The sequence below is a fragment of the Furipterus horrens genome, unplaced genomic scaffold, assembly GCF_987537825.1.
Source record: "Furipterus horrens unplaced genomic scaffold, mFurHor1.1.pri manual_scaffold_13, whole genome shotgun sequence".
Classification (NCBI taxonomy): domain Eukaryota; kingdom Metazoa; phylum Chordata; class Mammalia; order Chiroptera; family Furipteridae; genus Furipterus; species Furipterus horrens.
The window spans coordinates 18,906,824-18,928,460 of NW_028327183.1; the positions used below are offsets into that span (position 1 = coordinate 18,906,824).

General features: G+C 43.6%; 1 protein-coding gene across 1 annotated transcript in view; it reads left to right on the forward strand.

Annotated features, from left to right (window-relative positions):
* The window catches only part of HYDIN (HYDIN axonemal central pair apparatus protein), a 280,489-nt gene that overhangs the window by 144,188 nt on the left and 114,664 nt on the right, over window positions 1-21,637 (forward strand). Inside the window, exon 22 of the mRNA XM_090260317.1 lies at window positions 7,204-7,517. Within this exon, the coding sequence (XP_090116443.1) occupies window positions 7,204-7,517 (314 nt within the window). The remainder of the gene's footprint in view (window positions 1-7,203; window positions 7,518-21,637) is intronic.

The following is a 21,637-nucleotide window of genomic DNA, read 5'->3' on the forward strand; positions in this document are numbered from 1 at the left end:
CTGGCACCCTTCCAACTACTACCCTGTTAGTGAAACCCAGAGTAGGTAGGTTTGTGTATGTTCTAAGTCCATGTGGGCTTTTTTAAGTAGCGAAAGTCCATCAGTTCCTTCTGCCACCCCAACCCCTACTGGTTTTTACAGCCAGAGGTAATGGGCATTTATCTTTCTGGTCCTGGAACCCTGAGCTGTGCTGTCTACACTGAGACTGGGATCACTCACTCCCAAGGTATCCCTCCTGGCCTTTATCCACCACACAGGAATGTGGGACCATCCGCTCTGCCACCACTGCCTCTCCACGACTCCATCCCTCCTACACATCTGAATGAATGTGGTTTCTTTAAATCCTTGGTTGTTGGACTTCCATACACTCAATTTTGTGATGATTCTGGGTGTTATTTATTTTGAGATCTGGTTGCAATTCTTTATATGGTTGCGTGAGGATGCAAAGCATGTATATCTATGTCTCCATCTAGACCAGAAGTCCCCTGCCAATTCTATACTGGGTCTCATTCAAGCATGAGCTGGGAATAAACCAGCTAATATCTTGAAACAGAGATATAAAAGGAGGAAATGATCATAAGCAAGAGGCAGATGAAAATCTACTTCAAGGAGATGTAGGTAAAGAAAAGGACCAAAAGTATAAACATGCAGTTCTCTACAGTCTCAAAGAAATTACAGATGATATGATCTGTGTTTAAAAAGAGCACGAGGATGAGGTACAAGTGTTCAAAGAGAGATGAAGAGTGAACTTACAGAGCCAAGGAAAACCAATGGATAAGAAAATGAAAATTCATACATGAATAGCTTTCTCAATCTGGGTGGTAGATTAAACCTACTCTTGTCCCTCCTGAAATTTAATAAGGTAAAAGTAGAAATGTTCAAAAGGAAAGAAGCCCAGGGCAATAAAATAAAAGGGATAGAGGATGGTATAACCAAATATTGAGAGATTTAAACAAATTCTAGACACTGTAATGAATATGGAGTGGGTTGACAAAAAGGCACAAAAACTTGCAACTTAGAAAGTTCTCCAATGAGGCTGCAGATATGTGGGAGTCATTCAGCCCAAGTAGCCTGGGCTCAGAGGCAACAAGTGTGAGTGGAGTGTTGAAAATAGAAGGATTCTATGTGCATCAGACAGCGGTCCCACCTGACCCCACACAAAAGACATGGGCAGCTGGCTTTTATCCCAAGACATAAAGGTCAGTGCTTGTCGCCAGAGAAACTGGTCAAAATGTTTGGGGAAAGTTAATGTTTCTAGAGTCAGTGTCCACACCCCAGAGTAACCCCAGGCAGCTGGGATGTGTCCACCACTTGATCATTCCCTCTCTGCCCAAAGAAGCTTTCTGTAGACCATTCCTGTTACAAGAATTGAGAAATGGCAGCCTCCAGATTGTTGGGATGCCAGGGTGGGTCAGGAAATACTGTTTCTTGTAATAATTCTCGTAGTGCAGTTTGACCTTTTATATTATTTGGATGTATAACTATAATAAAAATATACATATAATTTTTAAAATAAAGAGCTTCTGTAAATCAACAAGGAAAATATCAAAACCCAGTAGAAAAATAGGCAAAGGAAATGAACAGAGCTCACAAAAAGAAAAATAAAATGGCTCCTAATCATATGAAAATATGCTGTTTTAATTATATTAGAAGAAATGCAGATTAGAATTACTACAAAACACATTTTTTCCCTATCAGATTGGCAAAGAGCAAAAATTGGATCATTCTTTATATTAGGAAGAGCATGTGAAAACATTGATTCCCCTACAGTGTTGATGAAGCATACATTGGAAGACAATATGGTAGTAGCTATCAGAATTTTAAAGGTCCATACCATTGACATAATTATACCACTCTGAGGACTGTATCCTACAGACATAGTCAAGATGACATATATACAAGGATATTCATTGCAGCACTGATTATAAGAGTAGAAGATTGGGAGCCAATATCCATCAAAAGGATTAGTTAAATAAATAATGGCAGAATTATGTGATGGAATAAAATACAGCTATTAAAAAGAATGAGGCAGCTCCATATGCACTGATGAGTGATCCACCTGTAAAAAAAAATAATAATAAAGAAAGTGCAGAACAAGAGTGCATGGAATGCTATCACATGTGCAAAAAAATAAAAGAATACAGATAGAAATGTGATTTTACATGCATACAATAGCTCCGTAAGGACAGAGGAAACACTTGCAAGCTTGGTCACTTCAGAGGAGGGGAATAGTTAGGTTGGGTAAGAGGGAAATGGGCACAAAAGTTATTTGCTTTTCATTGTTCTATCTATTTGAAAATACAAATGAAATATTTTTTAAAGATTTTTAAAAAATAAAGCTATACCTTGTCCTGGGACAAAATGATATAGAATATTCAACAGTGAGATATATCTAAGTTAAGTTACTGGTCTTACTGATAACCAGGGAATCCCATGGCATAAGAGCAGAAAAGAAGAGATCCAACCCCCCACCCCCACCCCCAGGGGAAGATTTTAGACTAACCTGGACTTCCCCACAATAATACTCAATGGCAGATGACAATGGGGCAATGCTACAGAGTTTTGAAAGAAGGGAAGTGTGGCCCAAGAATTTTATAATAGTCAAATTGTCTTTGATTATAAAGGTAATAGACAGACACTCACAGAACACAAGGATTCAATGAATACAGCACTCACACACCCTTGTTGAAAAACTGATTGGCCAATGAAATACAGCCATTCAGAAGAACAAGGTAAGGTACTCAGGAAAAAAAAAAAAAAAAACAGAAAAAGACTAGCAGGAGGACTGAGTCCATTTTAGCTCAATAACTGAGACTAAACAACTTTGGTGATTATGATTTCAGGACAGAATATTTTATACCTTGGCTTTTAAAAATTAATACTACAACCAGTAACAACTGGGAAGTGTGGTAAGCATAAGTGTGCTGACTTCATCTTCTTTACAACTGGGTGTCAATAAGGTACTGTCTAAAGATGAAACGGCTTAACATTTAACCATCTTTTTTCTTGATCGTAAGGGATAATAGTAATAACTGATATTTGTATACCATAAGCACTACTCTGAAGACATCACATGTATAGTAACTCATTTCATCCTCTTAAAAAGAGGTAGGTCCTATTGCTGACCCTATTTTACAGATGGAAAAACTGAGGACTAGGACATAGGACTCGTGGACACGGACAACAACAGTGTGGTAATTGCTGGGGGAGGGAGGTAAGGGAACTAAATGGTGATGGAAAAAATACAATAAAGATTAAAGCAATAACAACAACAAAAACTGAGGGCTAAGAAAACAAACTAACTTTGCCCAAATTCATAGAACTAGTAACTGGCAGACCAGGGTTTGAACCCAAGCAGTCCAGCTTCAGAGTCCATGGTTTTAGGATCAGTAACTCTTGTGTAAGGAGATTTTTTTTCAGAGAAAAATTTCAAACATGGTACTTTAAAATAAACTAGTCTAGCTCTATTTTTGTAAAATTTTATTTACCCATCCATCATGTCTGGACAAAAGTGTATCAAAAGTGAACTCTGGAGACTTCCAGTCAAGATGGAGGCCTAGACTGACACACTCCATCTCCCTCTAAAACTAAGAAGGGATACAACTACCGCAAAACCAGAGATAACCAGAAGTTACAGAAAATAAATGTAAAACCAAAGTATGAAGTTATAAAGAAGTTGTGCTCATCCGAATGGGTAAGAGGGGTGAAGCTGGGGTAGAGAGGTCAAGATGTGCTGGCGGCAGTGGCAGCTGCAGCGACAGCAGCAGGATGACGGTAAGCACAGACACCCGTATTTAAGGGGAGGCAAGAAGCACCTGGGGAGTACCCCAGCTGCAGACCAGACCCATCAGCTTGCAATTCCAAAGCCAGGGAAGGCAGACCCCCATTGCCTTGGACTGTGAAGCTTGGAGGTGGTGGGGATGGAGGAGGAGGCTCTTGGTCTCTTAGCAGAGACTGAACAGCAAGAATCAATCTTCGACCCCCACTCCCACAGAAAACACCAGTGTGGTGAGAAGGGTCACCCAGTTGTGATGAGTGCACGGGGCTCCACCCCCTATAGCATAGGAGGTGTGACAGCCTCGCCCAGGAAGCAAAGGTAAACACAAAACTGTCAGGATGGCACAGATCATGATAGAAATCCCAGTGATGCAGCTGACCAGAGAGCAAATTTCTAATCTAACCAAGCAGGAGATAGGAAATCTTTCTGAGGCACAGTTCAGAGCTTTGGTTATAAGAATGCGTACAGACCTGACAGCAGATTTAAACAAGACGAGGAAGGAATGAAAGCTAGTCCTGCTGAAATGAACAAAAACACATACGAAACTAGTGGTGAGGGAAAGAACACCAGGGATCAAATCAACAAGTTGGAACATAGGGAAGGAACAGTCAACCAGTGCAGAAAAAGGAAACAAAAAGTAAGGAAAATGAGAAGAGGCTCAGAAACCTATGGGACAGCTATAAGCGGGCCAACATCTGAATCATAGGGTTGCCAGAAGGTGAAGAAGAACTAGAAATTGAAAAATTATGTGAAAAAATAATGAAGCAGAACTTTCCTAACTTGGGGAAGGAAATAGACTTACGGGTCCAGGAAGCACAGAGAGTTCCAAAAAAACTGGACCCGGGGAGAACCATACCAAGACAGATTATAATCAAAATGTCAAAAATTAAGGATAAAAAGAGAATCTTAAAAACAGCAAGAGAGAAGAAGAGAATCACGTACAAAGGGGTCCCAATAAGACTCTTGAGCTGATTTCTCAAAAGAAACTCTGTAGGCAAGAAGGGACTGGCAAGAAATATTCAAAGTAATGAAAAACAAAAACCTACAATCACAATTACTCTATCCAGCGAAGCTGTCATTCAGAATAGAAGGGCAGAGAAAGCACTTCCAGGACAAAGTAAAACTGAAGGAGTTCATCAGATCCAAACCACTGTTATATGAAATGTTAAAGGGACTTGTTTAGGAGAAAGAGGTTCAAGATTATGAACATTAAAATGAAAATTGTATCACAACCAACAACAGAAGCTAGGCAATCAAAACAAAGGCAAACTAAATAGGCAATGAGAGTGGGAAAAGAATTATAGGTATGGGGAACATTTTGGGGGGAGGTCAGCGGGGAGGAGGTAAGAAGGAAAGGGAGGGAGATGGTACAGAAATTAAGAAGCATGGTAGGAGGGAGTAGACAAGTAGACAGGAAGATGTTGAGAACTATATGCAGAACCAATGGGCATGGACTAAAGGGGATGGGGACAACTGGAGGGAAGGGGGTCATTGGGTGGAGGGGAACAAAGGGAAAAGAAATTGGAACAACTATAATAGCATAATCAATAAAGCATATTAAAAGAAAAAAAGTGAACTCTGAGAAAAATATGTAGTGAAATTTTGGATAAGCTTCTAATTTCTTCTTTGTGCTGTTATATATAATGTAAAATTTTGTAGATATGTATTTTTCCACAAAACAAAAAATTATTTCTCCAGAGGAAAAATATTTAAGTCAATCTTCAAAGATTTTAAACACCAAGCATTGTGATATTAACTGCTGCAGATGCCATGGCCTACAAGCATGGGTTCTAAATTGGGCCTAGACAGCTGTGCCAAGTGGCCAGCCAGGCTTGCAGATGGGATTAGCCAACTGAAGAGTCATTACCCTCCTTAACTCTTGAATCAGGTGATTGGCACTATCAAATGAAACCATCTAATCATGGCACTCATGTGCCTCAAAAGTCAGTGGACAGGGGAGTGCTCTGTAAACAGATTCAGATCTGTGTACATTCCTCCTGACGGCCTCCGGGCACTTCCTGCAAAACCAGGAGGTGGCTTTTATGCCAGTTAAATGTCGGAATTGAGCGAATCTTTAAAAGACAACAACTCATAGGCAGGCTTTCAATGGGAAGGTGTTACTGTGGCCTTGGCATTGAGGAACACATGGGGATTTGAATCAAAGAGAAAAAGAACAAATGAAATCTACCCAACAAACTCAGTACAGCTCTGAGTGTCATTTTAACTTGAATAGAAAGCAGTGGAAAGTGGATAACACTGCTCAAGAGTTAGAATCCCAGCCATTAGAAAGAAAATTAAATCACCTAATCCGTCCCTTTCTGGGTCATCCTCCGCAGAGACCCTCCTCCAGCACTTTAGAAAGCCTTTTTGAAATTTCTTAAGTAAAGAACTTTTTCCACTAGTCTAGGAAAATAAATCTAATTTATTTTCAGTTAGGAATATTTTTATAATAGCTATTCATTGTAGAGTTTTCTTTTTACAATTCCGCAATCTTTAGAACCTCACAACTCATCAAAATCTCTTCCTTCAAATGATTCCTCTCCAGACTTTTGTTGCCTTCATTTTCAACTAATAAAATATGTGTGTGCATATATAAAAATAATCTTTAATATCTAAATATGGATAGCTATAGATACTGTTATTGATATACTAGCTATTTGATTTGTGTAAGTGTAAATACCTAATTATGGATAAAGCATGGTATATATATATATATATATATATATATATATATATATATATCGTCGGCAGCCGTCCGTCTCGAGAGACGATGGTGTAGCTTCTTAAGAGTCTATCTGCACCGCCGAGAATGGCTTTGCAGTCCGACTCGGGAGTGACACGGTATCTGTCTCCTCCCGTGTTGAATTGACACCTTGTGATGACGCTGGAGTGTCCTCTCCAGTGAAGCTGAAGCTACAGAGCCTGGGCAGGGTGATATGGAGGGTCTGCTGTTGCCCATGCAGCAGACCCCCCCTCTCTTCGCAGCTGAAGGGTCCAAGGGAAAGACGGAGTCAATACAGCTTGGCTTCAGGTGCGCCGCAGGAGTTGCCGGTGTTGACTACAGCGTCAAACCGCCTTAGGGACTCCGGCTCCGGATTTTCTGTTGGGGTTTACTCCCTTAGCCTTTCCCCTGAAGAGGTATGCCGCAAGGCAGCGGAGGTTTTTTGGAGTCAGAGTTTTCCTTCTCTGATGTGCCCTGACTGGAAGATCGAACCAGTGACACTTAGCTCGCAGGCCGACGCTCAATCCACTGAGCCAAACCAGCCAGGGACTATATATATATATATTTCATACTAATATGTATCTATGTGTGTATTTGTGTGTGTGCATAAATATGTATAAATAGCTTTGGCTTTCCTGTTTCATGTATCAGTTTGGAGATCCAGAGTACAAAAGTTGGTAATTTGTCATTATCTTGTTTGCAGCCTATTAAACTGGAAATTGGTGAAGAAAAAAACCTGCTGATCAAATTTGACCCTTCTCACAGACACGATTTGAACAACTGGGTAGCAGAAGAAACTCTAGCAATCAAGTACCTGGAACACCCTCAGATAGATAGCCTGAACCTGCGTGGGGAAGTGCATTACCCCAACCTCACCTTTGAGAGCATGGAACTGGATTTTGGCTGTATTCTGAACGATACTGAGGTGATCCGCTGTATTACCATCACCAACTGCAGCCCGTTGGTTGTGAAGTTTCACTGGCTCTTCCTGGCGAACAATGAGGAAAATCAAAAAAGGTACCATCAGCATAGTTATCCCATAGAGCTGCTCTCTGCTGTTCATTTTTTTTCTCCCTCAGGCTTTGCATTGGGTTCATATAGTCTGCGCACTGACCTTTCATGAATACTTCCGGTTCTGACAACTTAATTATTGACAAAAAAACCTAAATTCATGATTCCTCCTTGATTTCATCATAGCAAGAAAAGCAGATGAAACATCTTTGAAAGCTCCAGTTGCCACCAAATTAACAGAACAATATCCATAAACCTACTTTAATTTTAACCTAGTGATTAGATCATTGTAAATTTGTCACTAAAAAATTAAGTCTTTGTACAGTTTTCTTAATAATCATTTCAAGCCCAAAGAATGAACTGCAAAGCATAATACATTGAACATGTGCTGCACTGAGCTCCATGTTCTGCATATTCAGTGGGTTTCAGGCTGGCTCACATATATATATACATATACACAAGATAGTGGGAGGTGATGAGTCCTGAGGGGGAAAAGCTATTTTCACAATATTTGTGTTTAGAGGTATCTCTCCTGTTCAATTAAATTTAAGTTCAGTTAGAAGCTAAGTCCATGAAAACAGCCTATTTTAGTCAGGCCTCAGGAACATTTTCATCTGGGTCAAGCCTCAGTGGCACCCAGGATAAGTGGACTTCTGCATATTTCTTTAGCGGGTGTTTTGACAGCTCAGTTTTCAGCACTGAATGTTGAGTGGCATGCTTAACTGAGGAAAACTCGTTTTCCCTTGGCTTGTCGGTGCTTCCTGTACGCAATCCTCATCTTGTACATGACAGCCACCCTTTCCTTTTCGGCGCTTGTTACCACTGTAATGGTGGCTTGCTCTGGATGTTTTCTTTAGACATATAAGGAGGAACTAGCATAGCGCCAAAGCGGGGCCTGGGCCTGAGCAATGGAACCTGATTTAGGTGGCAAGGATTGTTGAGGTTTGAAATGAAATTCTGTAGAGGATGAACATTTAAATTAATTATGGAAAAACCAGCCAACCTGACCTAATGAGATTCAAATACCAGATTCTGTGAAGTTATTCTGATGTAACATAGCTAAATGAGTTCATTCCATCTGGGAGCAAAGGATACGCTTTATTTATTTTTTATTGTTGAGAGGCTATTTCCATAATTAAAATAATGACATTTTGAAAATATACTTGGCTATTACTGGAGATGATACACTCAGTTTTTTTTATTGGTTTAAGCATTCGTTTAATCATTCTTTTACTTTCTTCAGTATCTGTGTATATCTTGATATTGAGCCTCTGCTTATAATCCTTTTTTTTTATTCATTTGTTCAATCAAGTCAGTCAGTCAGTCAGTCAGTCATTGAGAAAACATTTGATAAGTGATTCTTATGCACCAGATAATCTGTGAGACATCAGGGATATAAGAGTGAGTAAGGCATGATGATCCTGGCCTGAGGCTGCTGGGGAACCATATGTGTAAACCATGGTGGACAGGTGGCAGTGCCGGGCTCCGAGGGATGGTGGCGGGGGGATTACTGCTCAGAGGAGCCGGAGAAGGCTGCACGGTTAAGTGTTCCAGATGGAGAAGCAGGGACACATTCTCAGTAACAAGAATAGTATGTTTATATCAGATAGGATTCATGAATACAATTCTGTTGCAAGTGGCAGGAAAACTGACCCTAAGCAAAAATAAAAAGGAAAGGACATTCATTGGTTCCCATGACCTGGAAGTCCAGATTCATTCCAGCTTCTGGCCTGTCTTGACGCAAGGACTCAAACAGTGTCCCCGAAGCCAGGGTCGCTGCTCTCATCCATGTGTTAGCCATATTCGCAGATCAGCTCTCCCATGGCCCCCATATGGCTGCCTTAACTCCTGGGCATGTCCTTACAGATTCTGATCCACTGGAAAGGAACATGAGCCTTTGTCCCAGAACGGCCATGAGAGTCACTAAGATCAGACCAGCTTAACCACATTACCTGTCCCCTCAACCAGTCACTGTTAGGGGAAGACAAAGTACTTATCAGCATTGTCCCGGCCACGTGCCCTACAGCAAGGACTCCATTGGTGACCTCAGAACCCCATGAACTGAAGGGGACAGGAATGGGGCAGACCTCCCAACAAAAGCTGACACGTGAGAGAATGAATCCTGGAGAGGCAAACGACAGGGGCCATGACAGCCCGGCTACAACGCACACTTCATGGGAGAGAAGTCAGGGAGGTGCGCCTGGGAGGCAGAGTGGCAGTGGTGTGTGAGAGGCCTGGTATTTCAGGATAAGGAGTCAGGACTCTTTCTTGGAGGCAGTGGTGAGAGTTATAATCAAGAGAGGGACAAGAGTCGGTTTTTTTCAGAAAGATAACTCTTGGCGGCATTCAGCATAGTTGCTCAATCCCTCCTTACTAAAACACATTCTTTTCTTGGCTTGAACAACACCATACGCTTCTGTTTTTCCCCTCATCTCCCCAGCTCTCGGCCAGCAGCAACCCCGGTGCACTAGTAGGACGCTGGCTCCCTCCTGGCCCAATGCTCTTCCTGATAATTGCACTCACCCTACAGCTTCACTTGGTCCCTGCTGCTGAGGCTTATATGTCTATCTCCACCCAGACCGCTCTGCTGAGTTCCCATTGTGTCGCCTTCTTGACATCTCCTCCTGTATGTCTCCCAGGTGACTGACAGCCAACACGCCCTGCACTAACCTCAGGCTCTCGCCTCATCTCCTCCCTGCCTCTCCTCTAGGGCCCCCTGTCCCAGTAATGACACGACTGTCCTGGGAGTCATCCAGCTTCCTTCCTCTTCCTAACCCCACCCACTTTATCAAACCCATCACCAAGTTCTACCTATCCCACCTTCTAAAAACCTCTTTTTCCCACTTGCACAGTGTCACTGAAGTTCATGTCACCATCGCCTCTTGCCTGGACTATTGGCAATCGCCCCTCACTGGGCTTTCTGCTTTCACTCATGCACCACAGTCCATTATCCACACAGTAGCCAAGAGATGAGCATGCTACTGCCTGGGTTTTCAGCCTTCAGTGACACCCATGCTTCTTAGGGTAAAGCACAAAATACTCACCATGTTATGCAGGGCTCAGCCAGTGCTAGCCCCTGTATTTTCTTCTGGTTTCTTCTCACCTGACAGCCCTCTCCACGCTGATGCCGACACTGGCCTCTTTCCTGTCCAGGGCTCTTCCTGTCTAACTGCTCTCTCTCTGCAGCAAACTCTTCCCCACTCTTCGCCGAGCTAGCCCTGCTCCCCCGACTGGGTCTCACTTAAACATCCTTCCTCAGGGAAGCCTTCTTGGAGACCCTTTCCTAGACAAGAACACTGTCATAGGCACTGGCAGCCTATCTCCTGGGGGACTTGCCACATTTTTAATAAAGGCTCACTGTCCAACCTGACAACTGGCTCTTCATAGCCATGAGGCCAGAGAGCACATCTGTCCTGTTGCCTATGGGGCCCAGAGCCCAGCACAGTCATTAGCACAGAGTCATTCCTCAAAGGGTATTTTTTAATCAACTGCTCCCCTGCTCCCATTTCTATTTGTACTGAGAGGCGAATCGTTTCATAACTGGTTTAAGATTCTTTTCTGTCAGCTTCCTGGCACCTGCCAAATGGAAAGGTTCACGGCATAATGTCACCTTGAATAGCAAAAAAAATGCCGCTTACCCTCCAGATAGGCTCTCTCTGTGAAAGCCGTCAGAAAACTGTAAAGCACTCACTGGGTAAAGGTCACTTTTATCAGATATACCAACACTAACTTTTTTTCCAATTAGAAATCTTCTAAGCCTTACAGTTAGTAAAAGAAACAAAAGGATAAAAGGAACTCTTCTTTTTCTTTTATTAGGCAGGATATGAGATGCCTAGATACCCAACATTCCTTCTTGTCCCAACACCCATCTTCTGCTGTGTGTGTATGTGTGTATGCACATGTATGTGTGTGAGAGCCCACGTGTGCGTGTGGGAGTGCATGTGTACGTGTGTGTGATTTTGTAGGCAGTTCTGACTCACACATTTAAAGAATTCCTCTTGTTTGAGTATTTTTTCATGTTGGCCCTTATATCACATATAAGAACAAAAACAGAAGTAAAATGGACACATATGCCAACTAAGCACTCTGTAAGAGGAAAAGCCAGTTACTGGCTTAGAAACACACTGGTCCATGTGAGTCCATGTGGATGACAGCATTCTAGACTGACTCTGTGCTGCTTGTACACACACACGTGTAGCAAGGAGTCTGGGGTGAAATACAAGGGCTGAGTATCCACGCTGGCATAGCCGGCACGTGGGAACGTGCCTTTTATTGGGTCTGTCTCTGCAGCCTGACTGCTCGGCTGGATGAGAACATGATGCTTCGTGGCATCCATTTGAAAGAGGAGCACAAGGAAGCCGACACTTGAACCAGCCTTCACTTCTAAGAGGCCAGAGACAGCCAAGTGGACGCTGGCTCAGCTGGCATCTCTACTCAGGATCAGAGCTGCAAAGCTGAGGCAATGTGAGAATTTAGAGCATATGAGCCAAGTGGTCTCCAAGGACAGCTTTGCCTTTTTATTTCCAAATCAGATTATAAATAAATCAAATACGAGGGCCTAAGGGAGCTCAGCCCTGGAGCAAAGGAGCATGTACTGTTCTCACATTGATTTTTCTGTGATGAGCATAAGTTGTCCAATATTATGATTAGAAGAGGAGGATGGAAGGGCCAGAGGGGGTGGAGGAAGCCTCATTTTCTGGATGCTTCCATCTGTCCCTTCATGATCCCTCAATTTCTTGAAAGTGAAACTTTTCTAAGACGTAATATATTAATGGTAGTTGGGATCCTGGGCTGTGGTTGGACATGGGTGGTGGTTAAAATCTGGGCTCTGTCCCTCTGTGCCTGGGTTTACTCAACTGTAAAATGAAGATAATGTAGAAACCTAGAAGAGTTGCTGTGAAGATTAAATGAGAGCTCTCTATAAAATGCATGTTTCTCCAGGATAGGAAAGAAAGTCTGGAATTGGTCCCCTGACGGTGCCTTCCTCTCCCTCATACTAAGTGCTACTAAGTGAAGTGCCCCCCAATATTCTGAAGTGTTATAGCTGTAGAGCCCTTAGACACCTAGATGATGAGCCCAGACCCCCTTTCCTTCTGATCAGGGAAGAAAATCCTTTTCCTGTACCAGGCTGTCTGCGCCAAAGCTGAAGCCAGGCCTTAGCAGGCAACGCCCACGTGTGGCTCCCGAGGGCCAGGCCCGGAGTGCCTCCCTGTCTTCCCCACTACTCCTCCCGACAGCCAGCTAAGCCCAGACCCTTGATCCGGGCAGGCCCTTCCTTTGCCCAAGGGTCCAATTTTTTAAAAGTAAATAATTAGGGAACATGTGGTTCTTTATATTTCTTTCAAAGAAAAAAGAGCTTTATTGAACACCACGGGGCAGGCCCTGGGTGTCCTCACTCCCAGCTGTCCCAGGGTGCAGGTTAAGAGCCTCTCTGAGGCAGGATTGCGCTCAGCTGCCCACCATATGTGACCTTGGCAGATGGCTAAGTGTCCCTGAGCTTTGGCTCTCTCATCTGAAGTGAGGGAGGTGATAGGGTGCCTCCCACATACAGACGTGGTGAGGATTGAATCGGCTCCTACCTGCAGAACTCTTGGAACTGGGCCTGCCACACACTACATGCTCAGTAGATGCCAGCTGTTATGGCCATTCCTTCACTGAAGATATTGAGTGGATTGGCACCTGGGTGATGTTAATGTCGGGCCATGTTTGAGAAGCAGCATCCCGGGGACAGCTTTGAGACACTTTCTCCTGAACTCAGTCTGAAGCCAGATCAGGACATGGGGAGGCCTCACAGGGTCCGAGGGCTGCAGGTGCCTCTTGCTGGCCTAAGCTTTGGTCCCTCCCATAAATATCCATCTCTCTTCCCTACAGGCTCCACACATCGCAGAGCCCTTTAAGCTTCTGTACTTCTTTCTTTTCCACCTCCCAGAGAAGTTTGGATCAGAGACAAAAGCAAGCATGGAGCCCTGGGGTTAGAAGGAAAGCAGCTCTGATGAGGGAGCAAAAGGAGTCAAAAGAGGAGTTGCCACAGATAAAGTTCCAATGAGCATGGGTGTTTATATTATTTGCTAGGGCTGCCATAGCAAAGTATCACCGACCAGGAGGCTTATTTTCTCACAGTCTGGAAGCTAGAAACTGGAGATCAAGATGTGGGTAGGGATGGTTTCAGCTGAGGACCATGAGGGAAGAATCTGTCCCAAGTTCCTTTCCTGGCTTATAGATGACCTCTTCTCCTTGTGTCTTCCCTCTGTCCATGTCTGTGACCAATAAGACACCAGTCATGTTAGGTTAGGGCCCACCCTGATGACCTCATTTTAACTTAATTACCTCTGAAGAACCAATCTCCAAACATGGTTATTTTTTGTAGCACTGGGGTTTAGGACTTCAACATATATATTTTGAGGGAGACCGATTTGGCCTCTTATGGTATTTATTTAAAAAATCAAATCAATAAATACATGAGGACACATTAAAGAGTAAAAAGGCCATGGCAACAGAAGCCTATAAGTCAGGGACAACTTATAACCATTGAAAAAATCAAATACATAATTTCAGAACTTGCTATAATAAAACATTAAGTCCTAATAGTTACAGGCAAGTTCTTCCTAGCATTCAAGGAGCAGATAATTTCAAACTTACACAAGCTCTTTTCAGAGAAAAATAATAAAAGAAAATATTACCCAGCTCATTGTGAATCCAATTTATTCTTCATACCAAAACCCATTAAGCCAGGTCAGAGACCTAAATATTTCAAGCCATTCTCATTCATTAATTCAAAATATAAATGGAAAATATTCATCAAATTTTAGCAAACTGAATCTAGCAAAAGATAAAAAGATGGGCTATTATGACCAAGTTAGGTTTATTCCAGGAATGCAAAGTTGGTTCCACATTAGAAAAACTAATGATCTAATTTATCTCATTACCACAGTAGAGAAGAAAAACCATATATGGTCATCTCCACAGATTAAGGAAAAAATATTCAATAAAACTAAACAGGTGTTAATGGGAAAATTCTTTAACTTGACCAAGGATAATTTGAGGAAACAATAAAATGTTAAAATTATTTCAGGAAGATATGAAAATAAATAAAAGACACTAGATTTAGAAATAAATAAAACATAATTATCTACATAGAAACTCAAAATAATCTACAGGCAAATTATTAGAATTAACAAAAGAATTTTGTGAGGAGGATGGATAGAAATAAATGTGAAAGTCAACTTTTTAGATTTGAAGAAAACGTAGGACAATGCCTTGATGATCTCTGAGCAAGGAAGAATTTCTTAAAGAAGATACAAAAAGCACAAAACTGTAATGAAACTATTCATAATTTCTGCATTAAATTTGAGAACTTTTAGTCATCAGAAGACACCATAAAAGTAATTAAAAGAGAAGTCACAAACTGAAAGAAGGTTCTAGCATACTTATTATCTTCAAATTATATGTGTACATAATATGTAAAGTATGCCTTTGAAGAAAAATCATGTAATTCAATTTAAAAATGGAAGAGAACGGGCAGTTATTTCACAGAAGAGGAAATATGAATGGTCAGTATAGAAAGATATTCTACCTCATTAGTAATCTTGAAAATGGGAATTAAAACAACACTAGACACCATTGCATACCCACAAACTTGGATAAAATTAAATGTGACCATACCAAGTATGGTGGTTGAGGATATGGAGGGGTAGAAGCTCAGATACTGCCAGGTGTCAGTTGATGAAATCACTGTAGAAAGCCGTTTGTCATTCACTGGTAAAGTTGATCACGAACATACCCAAGGCTGCGCCCAACCTTCTAGCCTGTCTGGTTTTGTGTCATCTTTCTTCAGTTCACCCCGTCTCCTCAGTATCCACCTGGTCAGTACATTCCCCTAGTTTTTCCTCAGGAGTGTGTTTCCCAGACCTACCCTTTCAGTCCTCCTTGCTCCCACTTCTAACATCCTACTGGATGGCTGCTTCCTCCTGGTTTCCCCTGGCCCACCCCACCGACACTTTTCTTCAGCTACACACTCTCTGTCATCATCTCATTCCTTCCTTCCCACGTCTGTTGCTTTGCAAGCTCAAACCTTCTGTCTGTGTTCCTGTCCACCGGTTATCACTGCTTTCTGTCTCAAGTTCTCTGTAGCTTTGCCCCAGAGCAAGTGCTCCACATCTTAGCCCTTCGCTGAATCCTCTTGTTGCATTAAGCACCAGCCCTGTATGAGGCAATGTAAGAAAATGATATACTCAGCTCCCCCATTCACTCCCAAACCCGATTTAAGCTGCTTTTGACCCCTCACTTAACTGAAACCGCCTCACTGGAAGATCAGAACAATTTCTTCACTCCACATATTCCTTGACATCCACTGTTTTTTTTTTTTTTAAGATTCCATCTATTTATTCCCAGAGAGAGGAGAAGGGAGGGGTAGAGAGAGGGAGAGAAACATCAATCTGTGGTTGCCTCTCGCACGCCCCCAACTGGGTACCTGGCCTGCAACCCAGGCATGTGCCGTGACTGGGAATTGAACTGGTGACCCTTTGGTTCGCAGGCTGACACTCAATCCGCTCAGTCACACCAGTCAGGGCAACATCCACTCTTTTTATTGTGAAATCTCATCATATATGCAAAAGTGTATATAACACACATATATAGTTTAAGAATAATAAAAAAGCATCCATGTTGCTTTACCCCCATTATAAATGATATTAATAAATTTGAATCCCCTTGCAAAAGAGAACTGTGTGAGCTGGACCTCCAACAGAGGCGCTTATACTCCATGCTGAGGCCCCCTCGCCCCCCCAAATCCTCCCATAGCCCATCCATCTAGATTCTCCTCCCCTGCTGGGATGAGCCAGCTAATTTATCTGGTCAGGGGATTAGATTAGCCTCTGGGACTAACAGGAGGCAGTAAACTGTCTCTCAAGTCTGAGTTTCCAGAAACAAGTTCCTGCCTTTGTAGTTGGCCTGCAAGTGACTCAAGGCCAAGCAGAGGGAAACCTTTCACTCTCTTCGTATTTAAAAGTGATCTCCATATTAGGGATCAGATAGTCTGCTTCCATTAGCAGTTCTGTTTAGCCCAGTCTCCTAATGTACCATATTCAGTCCCCTGTAGAGAAATGAGCAAAGCTGTTTTGTGTTTCAATTTTGAGTGATACAAAACTTTGTGTACAGCTTTTATTGTTTTTATAGAACTCTAGTTACCTTACTCCTGGCTGGTTTGGCTCAGTGGATTGAGCGTCGGCCTGCGAGCTAAGTGTCGCTGGTTCGATCTTCCAGTCAGGGCACATCAGAGAAGGAAAACTCTGATTCCAAAAAACCTCCGCTGCCTTGCGGCATACCTCTTCAGGGGAAAGGCTAAGGGAGTAAACCCCGACAGAAAATCCGGAGCCGGAGTCCCTAAGGCGGTTTGACGTTGTAGTCAACACCGGCAACTCCTGCGGCGCACCTGAAGCCAAGCTGTATTGACTCCGTCTTTCCCTTGGACCCTTCAGCTGCGAAGAGAGGGGGGGTCTGCTGCATGGGCAACAGCAGACCCTCCATATCACCCTGCCCAGGCTCTGTAGCTTCAGCTTCACTGGAGAGGACACTCCAGCGTCATCGCAAGATGTCGATCCAACACGGGAGGAGACAGATACCGTGTCACTCCCGAGTCGGACTGCACAACCATTCTCGGCGGTGCAGATAGACTCTTAAGAAGCTACACCATCGTCTCTCGAGACGGACGGCTGCCGACGACGACGAGTTACCTTACTATAGATTCATTCTTTTTTTTTTTTTTTTTTAGTTTTTTAAAAGATTTTATTTATTTAATTCTAGAGAGTGGGGAAGGAAGGGAGAAAGAGAGGGAGAGAAACATCAATGTGTTGCCTGCACAGACCTGGCCTGCAACCCAGGCATGTGCCCTGACCGTGAACCGAACCAGTAACCCTTTGGTTCACAGGCCAGCTCTCAAGCCACTGAGCCACGAGCCAGGGCTAGATTCATTCTTTTTAAGGCACCTTCCCAATGTCTCCAATATTTGTAGAGGGCATCAGCCTTTTAGATATTTAGTGTGAGCTAAGCTGGCTTCTCAAGAAATCAGTGGGAAGTATCAATGTACGTATACCTGAACCTGAGTTTAAAGTCACATCTGCTTGGTTCGTTTAGTGACCTGATTCTTTTAAGAGTGAGGTTGGTTTTTCTATGTGTTCATATTAATTAAAATCTTCCAAAGCTAGCTATGTCTACTGAAGACCAGGCGTTAAAAGGAATTGACTTTAAAAACCTTTCAGTTTTGAAAATATTTCTAAAGAGCTTTGAAGCTGATCCTCTGGGAGATTTCACAGCCTACATGTTTGGCTGCCTTTGTAAGAGCATGTAGCAGTGGGGACACCTTCTGGAGCTTTTAGAGAAATGACCACTTCTCACAGAAATCCCTCTGGAGAGCTTCACGGTAGCTTCTGAGCACATTGCCGCACTCCTCACCTCAAAGCAAAACTCTATGTGGGAAGCCCCTCCAGGACCAGGTCGACTGTGTCTTGCTTTTCCTCATCTAGATACAATCAGGATGGGTCCCTCTTATTAAAAAAAAAAAAGTAAGAAGAAAAAGAAAAGGTTCTAGAAAATACATTATATCTTCATGTGCTGAATTTCAATTACCTTTAAAATAAAAAAGTCTACTTTGTGAGTCACTAGCATGGGCATAGCATGGCATGAAGGAGAAGCCCTCGCCTGTTGATCAGGTAGACCACCAGTAACGTTAAGGGAGTGAGCTTTGGAGCCAGGCTAACTTAGCTCAGTCCCCTGCTCTATGAGTCTCAGTTTTGTCATCTGAAGGCTGAGGACCATCCTGGTACCTACCTCACTGAGCTGTTGTGAAGATTTAATTAGGCAGTCCTTGTTAAGTGCTTAATGTAATACCTGGTAAAGAGTACGTGATGAGTAACTGTTGGATGCAGTCACTTAATTAGGGCCTTGTCTTAGTTTGTTCAGGTTGGGAAGTCCATGATCACAGCCCAGACAGACTTAGTGTCTGGGCAGGGCCCACACTTCCTGGTTCATAGATGACATCTTTTTCCTGTGGATTACATGGCAAAAGGGACAAGCCAGCTTTCTGCGGTCTCTTTTATAAGGGCACCCATCCCAATCAGGAGGGCCATCGTGACCTGATCTCCTCCCAAAGGCCCCACCTCCACATACCATCACTTTCAGGTTAGGATCTCAGCACATGAAATTTGGAGGATACAAGCAGTCAGACCCCAGTAGGGCTCTCATTTTGTCACCATTCTATATGACCTGCTTCCCTCCATCTCATAAGTCCGTGCTTTTCGGCCTTGAATGCACATTAGAACCATGCTGGGAACTTTTCGATATCCTCACTCCCAGTAAATCAGAACTCTTCAGCGGGGGGTCAGGCACCCATCAGCTGTTCTTCAAATTCCACAGTTGATTCCAGTGGATGGCTGCAGTGAGAATGAACTCCTTTTTGGGAACCTTGAAAAATATAGTTTTCACTCCCTAAGGTCTGAATAACTGAAGTTCAGCAACTCAGTGATGTTCCACCAACTTCCTCCACCTTAGCACAGGTGGCCAGCGGAAGCATTTGGGGGCATCATAAAGTCGGAAGCTCAGGCAGGCTCCTTTCCATAACGGGTATGTATCTGCAGTTCACTTCTTCCCCTTCTCACGTGGCAGAGCTAGCCCGAGCTGGTGGGGAAGGCACTGAGCCAGCCCCATCCGTTTCCATCTGTCGTTTGCGCCTTTGCTTCCCATTGTGGGAGGTGCGGCAAGTGTAAGACCACAAAGCCAGGCAATAGATATGGAAATGTGGTTGGGACTTCATGTTTACGCCCAGAAAGGCTTAGGAATTTGCCCCCTTTTAACTCGATTTAAAGCCATGATTATAATCTGCTCCCTTTGTAAACAAGAATCAGGGGCCTATCTAATCTGGAGCAGGTTTGTGATGAGGGAGGGGAAGAGAAAAAGAGGGAGGGGCTTAAGAAAATGAGGGAAGCAGAAGTTAGATAGTTGAGAAGAAGAATGGGAATGTAAAAAAACAAACAAACAAAAAAACACCTGATAAGATCTAACATATAAAGATGAGGGGTTTGCTTAACATGCCCCATAGATTATAAATTAAAAGCAGTAGAACTATGACGTATAGCTATAGGAGAAAAATACCTCAACAGTTAAATCAGTTATGCTGAATAGCACACATTCATATTCTTGGTTTGTTGAAAACTCGAACTGGACCTCTGAACCATGCGAGCAGCTGGCTGCTGTGGGTCCTTTGCTCCTTTTGATATTAAAATGGGGGTAGGAGGTCTTGACCGTAAAGGGCCTTCTAAGCTTTCACTAAGAAGTCTGCTTTATCCTCAGGAAAATGGAGAGTCTTCCAAAAGGTTCTAAAGTGGGGACATGAAATGATCAGAAAGTTCACTTGAACCAGGGGCCTGGGCTGAGGATTCCATCCTGATAGACCACAGCCCAAGATTCTCTTCCCATGACTGCCCCTCCCCTGCCCCAACTGCCTGTCTGCGAGCAAGGCTGAGCGGCTGGCTAGACAGAAGGGATGGAAAGAAGAGAATAGTGGAGGAGACAGTGAGGGCCACCACAATCAGAACCATTGGCCACTTGTGTTCCCCCTACATATGCTGTTTGTGCTTCACAGCCTCCTCCACCCAGTGCCAGGAGGAAGAGGTGTGTGAGAACAGGGAAAATCAAGTGGCAGGAGGAGGATCAGTACTTCTCCGGTCCCCATGGCTGCTGTCCCCACCTCCTGTCACGGAGCTGGCCATCGCTGACTCTCACTTATTGCTAGTCTTCATCATCATTATCATTGTCATCATCAACATCCTCCTCCTTATCATCATCTGCTTCCATTTGGGACCTACACGCACCCTCTGTCTACAACAAACTTCTCCCTTGACCCTGGAGAATCCAGGTTCTCTCAATCCATTTTCCTTTCCAGATGGCTTTTCTGCAGACAGCACATCCTTTCCACTTTCACCTAGAAAGTGCCACACTTCCTTCCAGATGCAGTTAGACTAGCTCTTCCTTCTTGAAGACTTCCCCACACACCCAGGGGAAGTTGCTTTCTCCCTCATCTGAACCCCAATAGACTCTTCTCTCATCTAAATTTCAGAAATGATGGCAATCCCCACCAACCCGGCACAAGAACAGCCCGAGTGCATTGGACCTTTACTATGACCCAGGGGCTCTACTGAGTTTGTTACGTGACCTAAACCTCCCAGCAGTCGGATGAGGGGGCTCTATCACTAACACAGTGCCCAAGCCACGTGGGCGTAAATGGGGAAGCCAGGGTTCAAACCTGAGCCGCTGACCCCACAGGCTTCACTCTGCACATCTTGCCACTGGAGCCCTTGTACCCCAATCTTTACCCATTCCTGAGTCTCTGGCTCTGACTCCCTGGCCTCTGAGCCCCTTGAAGCAAGAATTGGCGTTCTCATATCTGGACTCATTCAGTGCTACAGTGGTTCCCCAGAAACAGCCTGAAATGGTGGTTCTTGGGAAGGTGATTTATTGAGGGAGAGCTGTTGGCAGAAATTACAGAAGAATAAAAGAAACACTGTCAGGTGGTGGAGAACACTAGAGGAATGGGCGGCTTCAGAGGTCTTGCCTCTGCCTGACCCCACGGGAGCTCTGGAGTATGAATTGCATGTGAATTGCATCAGAATTTGTCCCACTCAGGGACAAGGAGGCTGTGCTCCTACGGTCCTCGCCTTCATCAAACAGTCCTTGCCTTCAGCTCACACTCTGATGGGTGGGAGGACATAGCCTCCCAGGCAGCTCCACCAGGCCAGGGCAATGCTCCAGAGAAAGGTGCCACCAACACACAGCACCCAGGGGATATGGACAGTGTGCTCACAGCATCTGCTACAGTCTTAACGGCAAAAAAATATATATTAAATAGCATATGAGCCAAACAACACACAACTGCAGGACCTTTTTATCCAGCCCATGGCTGCCTTCACCCTCTGCAGAGGACACGCCTAGAATCCAGGTCCAGTGAATCAATGAATTACAAGTCATTGCATCCACGGCAAGACTGCCTAGCCTTTTTTTGATACTTCATCTGCACAGCACAGACTTTAGTGGATTTTCAACATGCACCATTCTATCTCCAAATATTGTCTGAACTA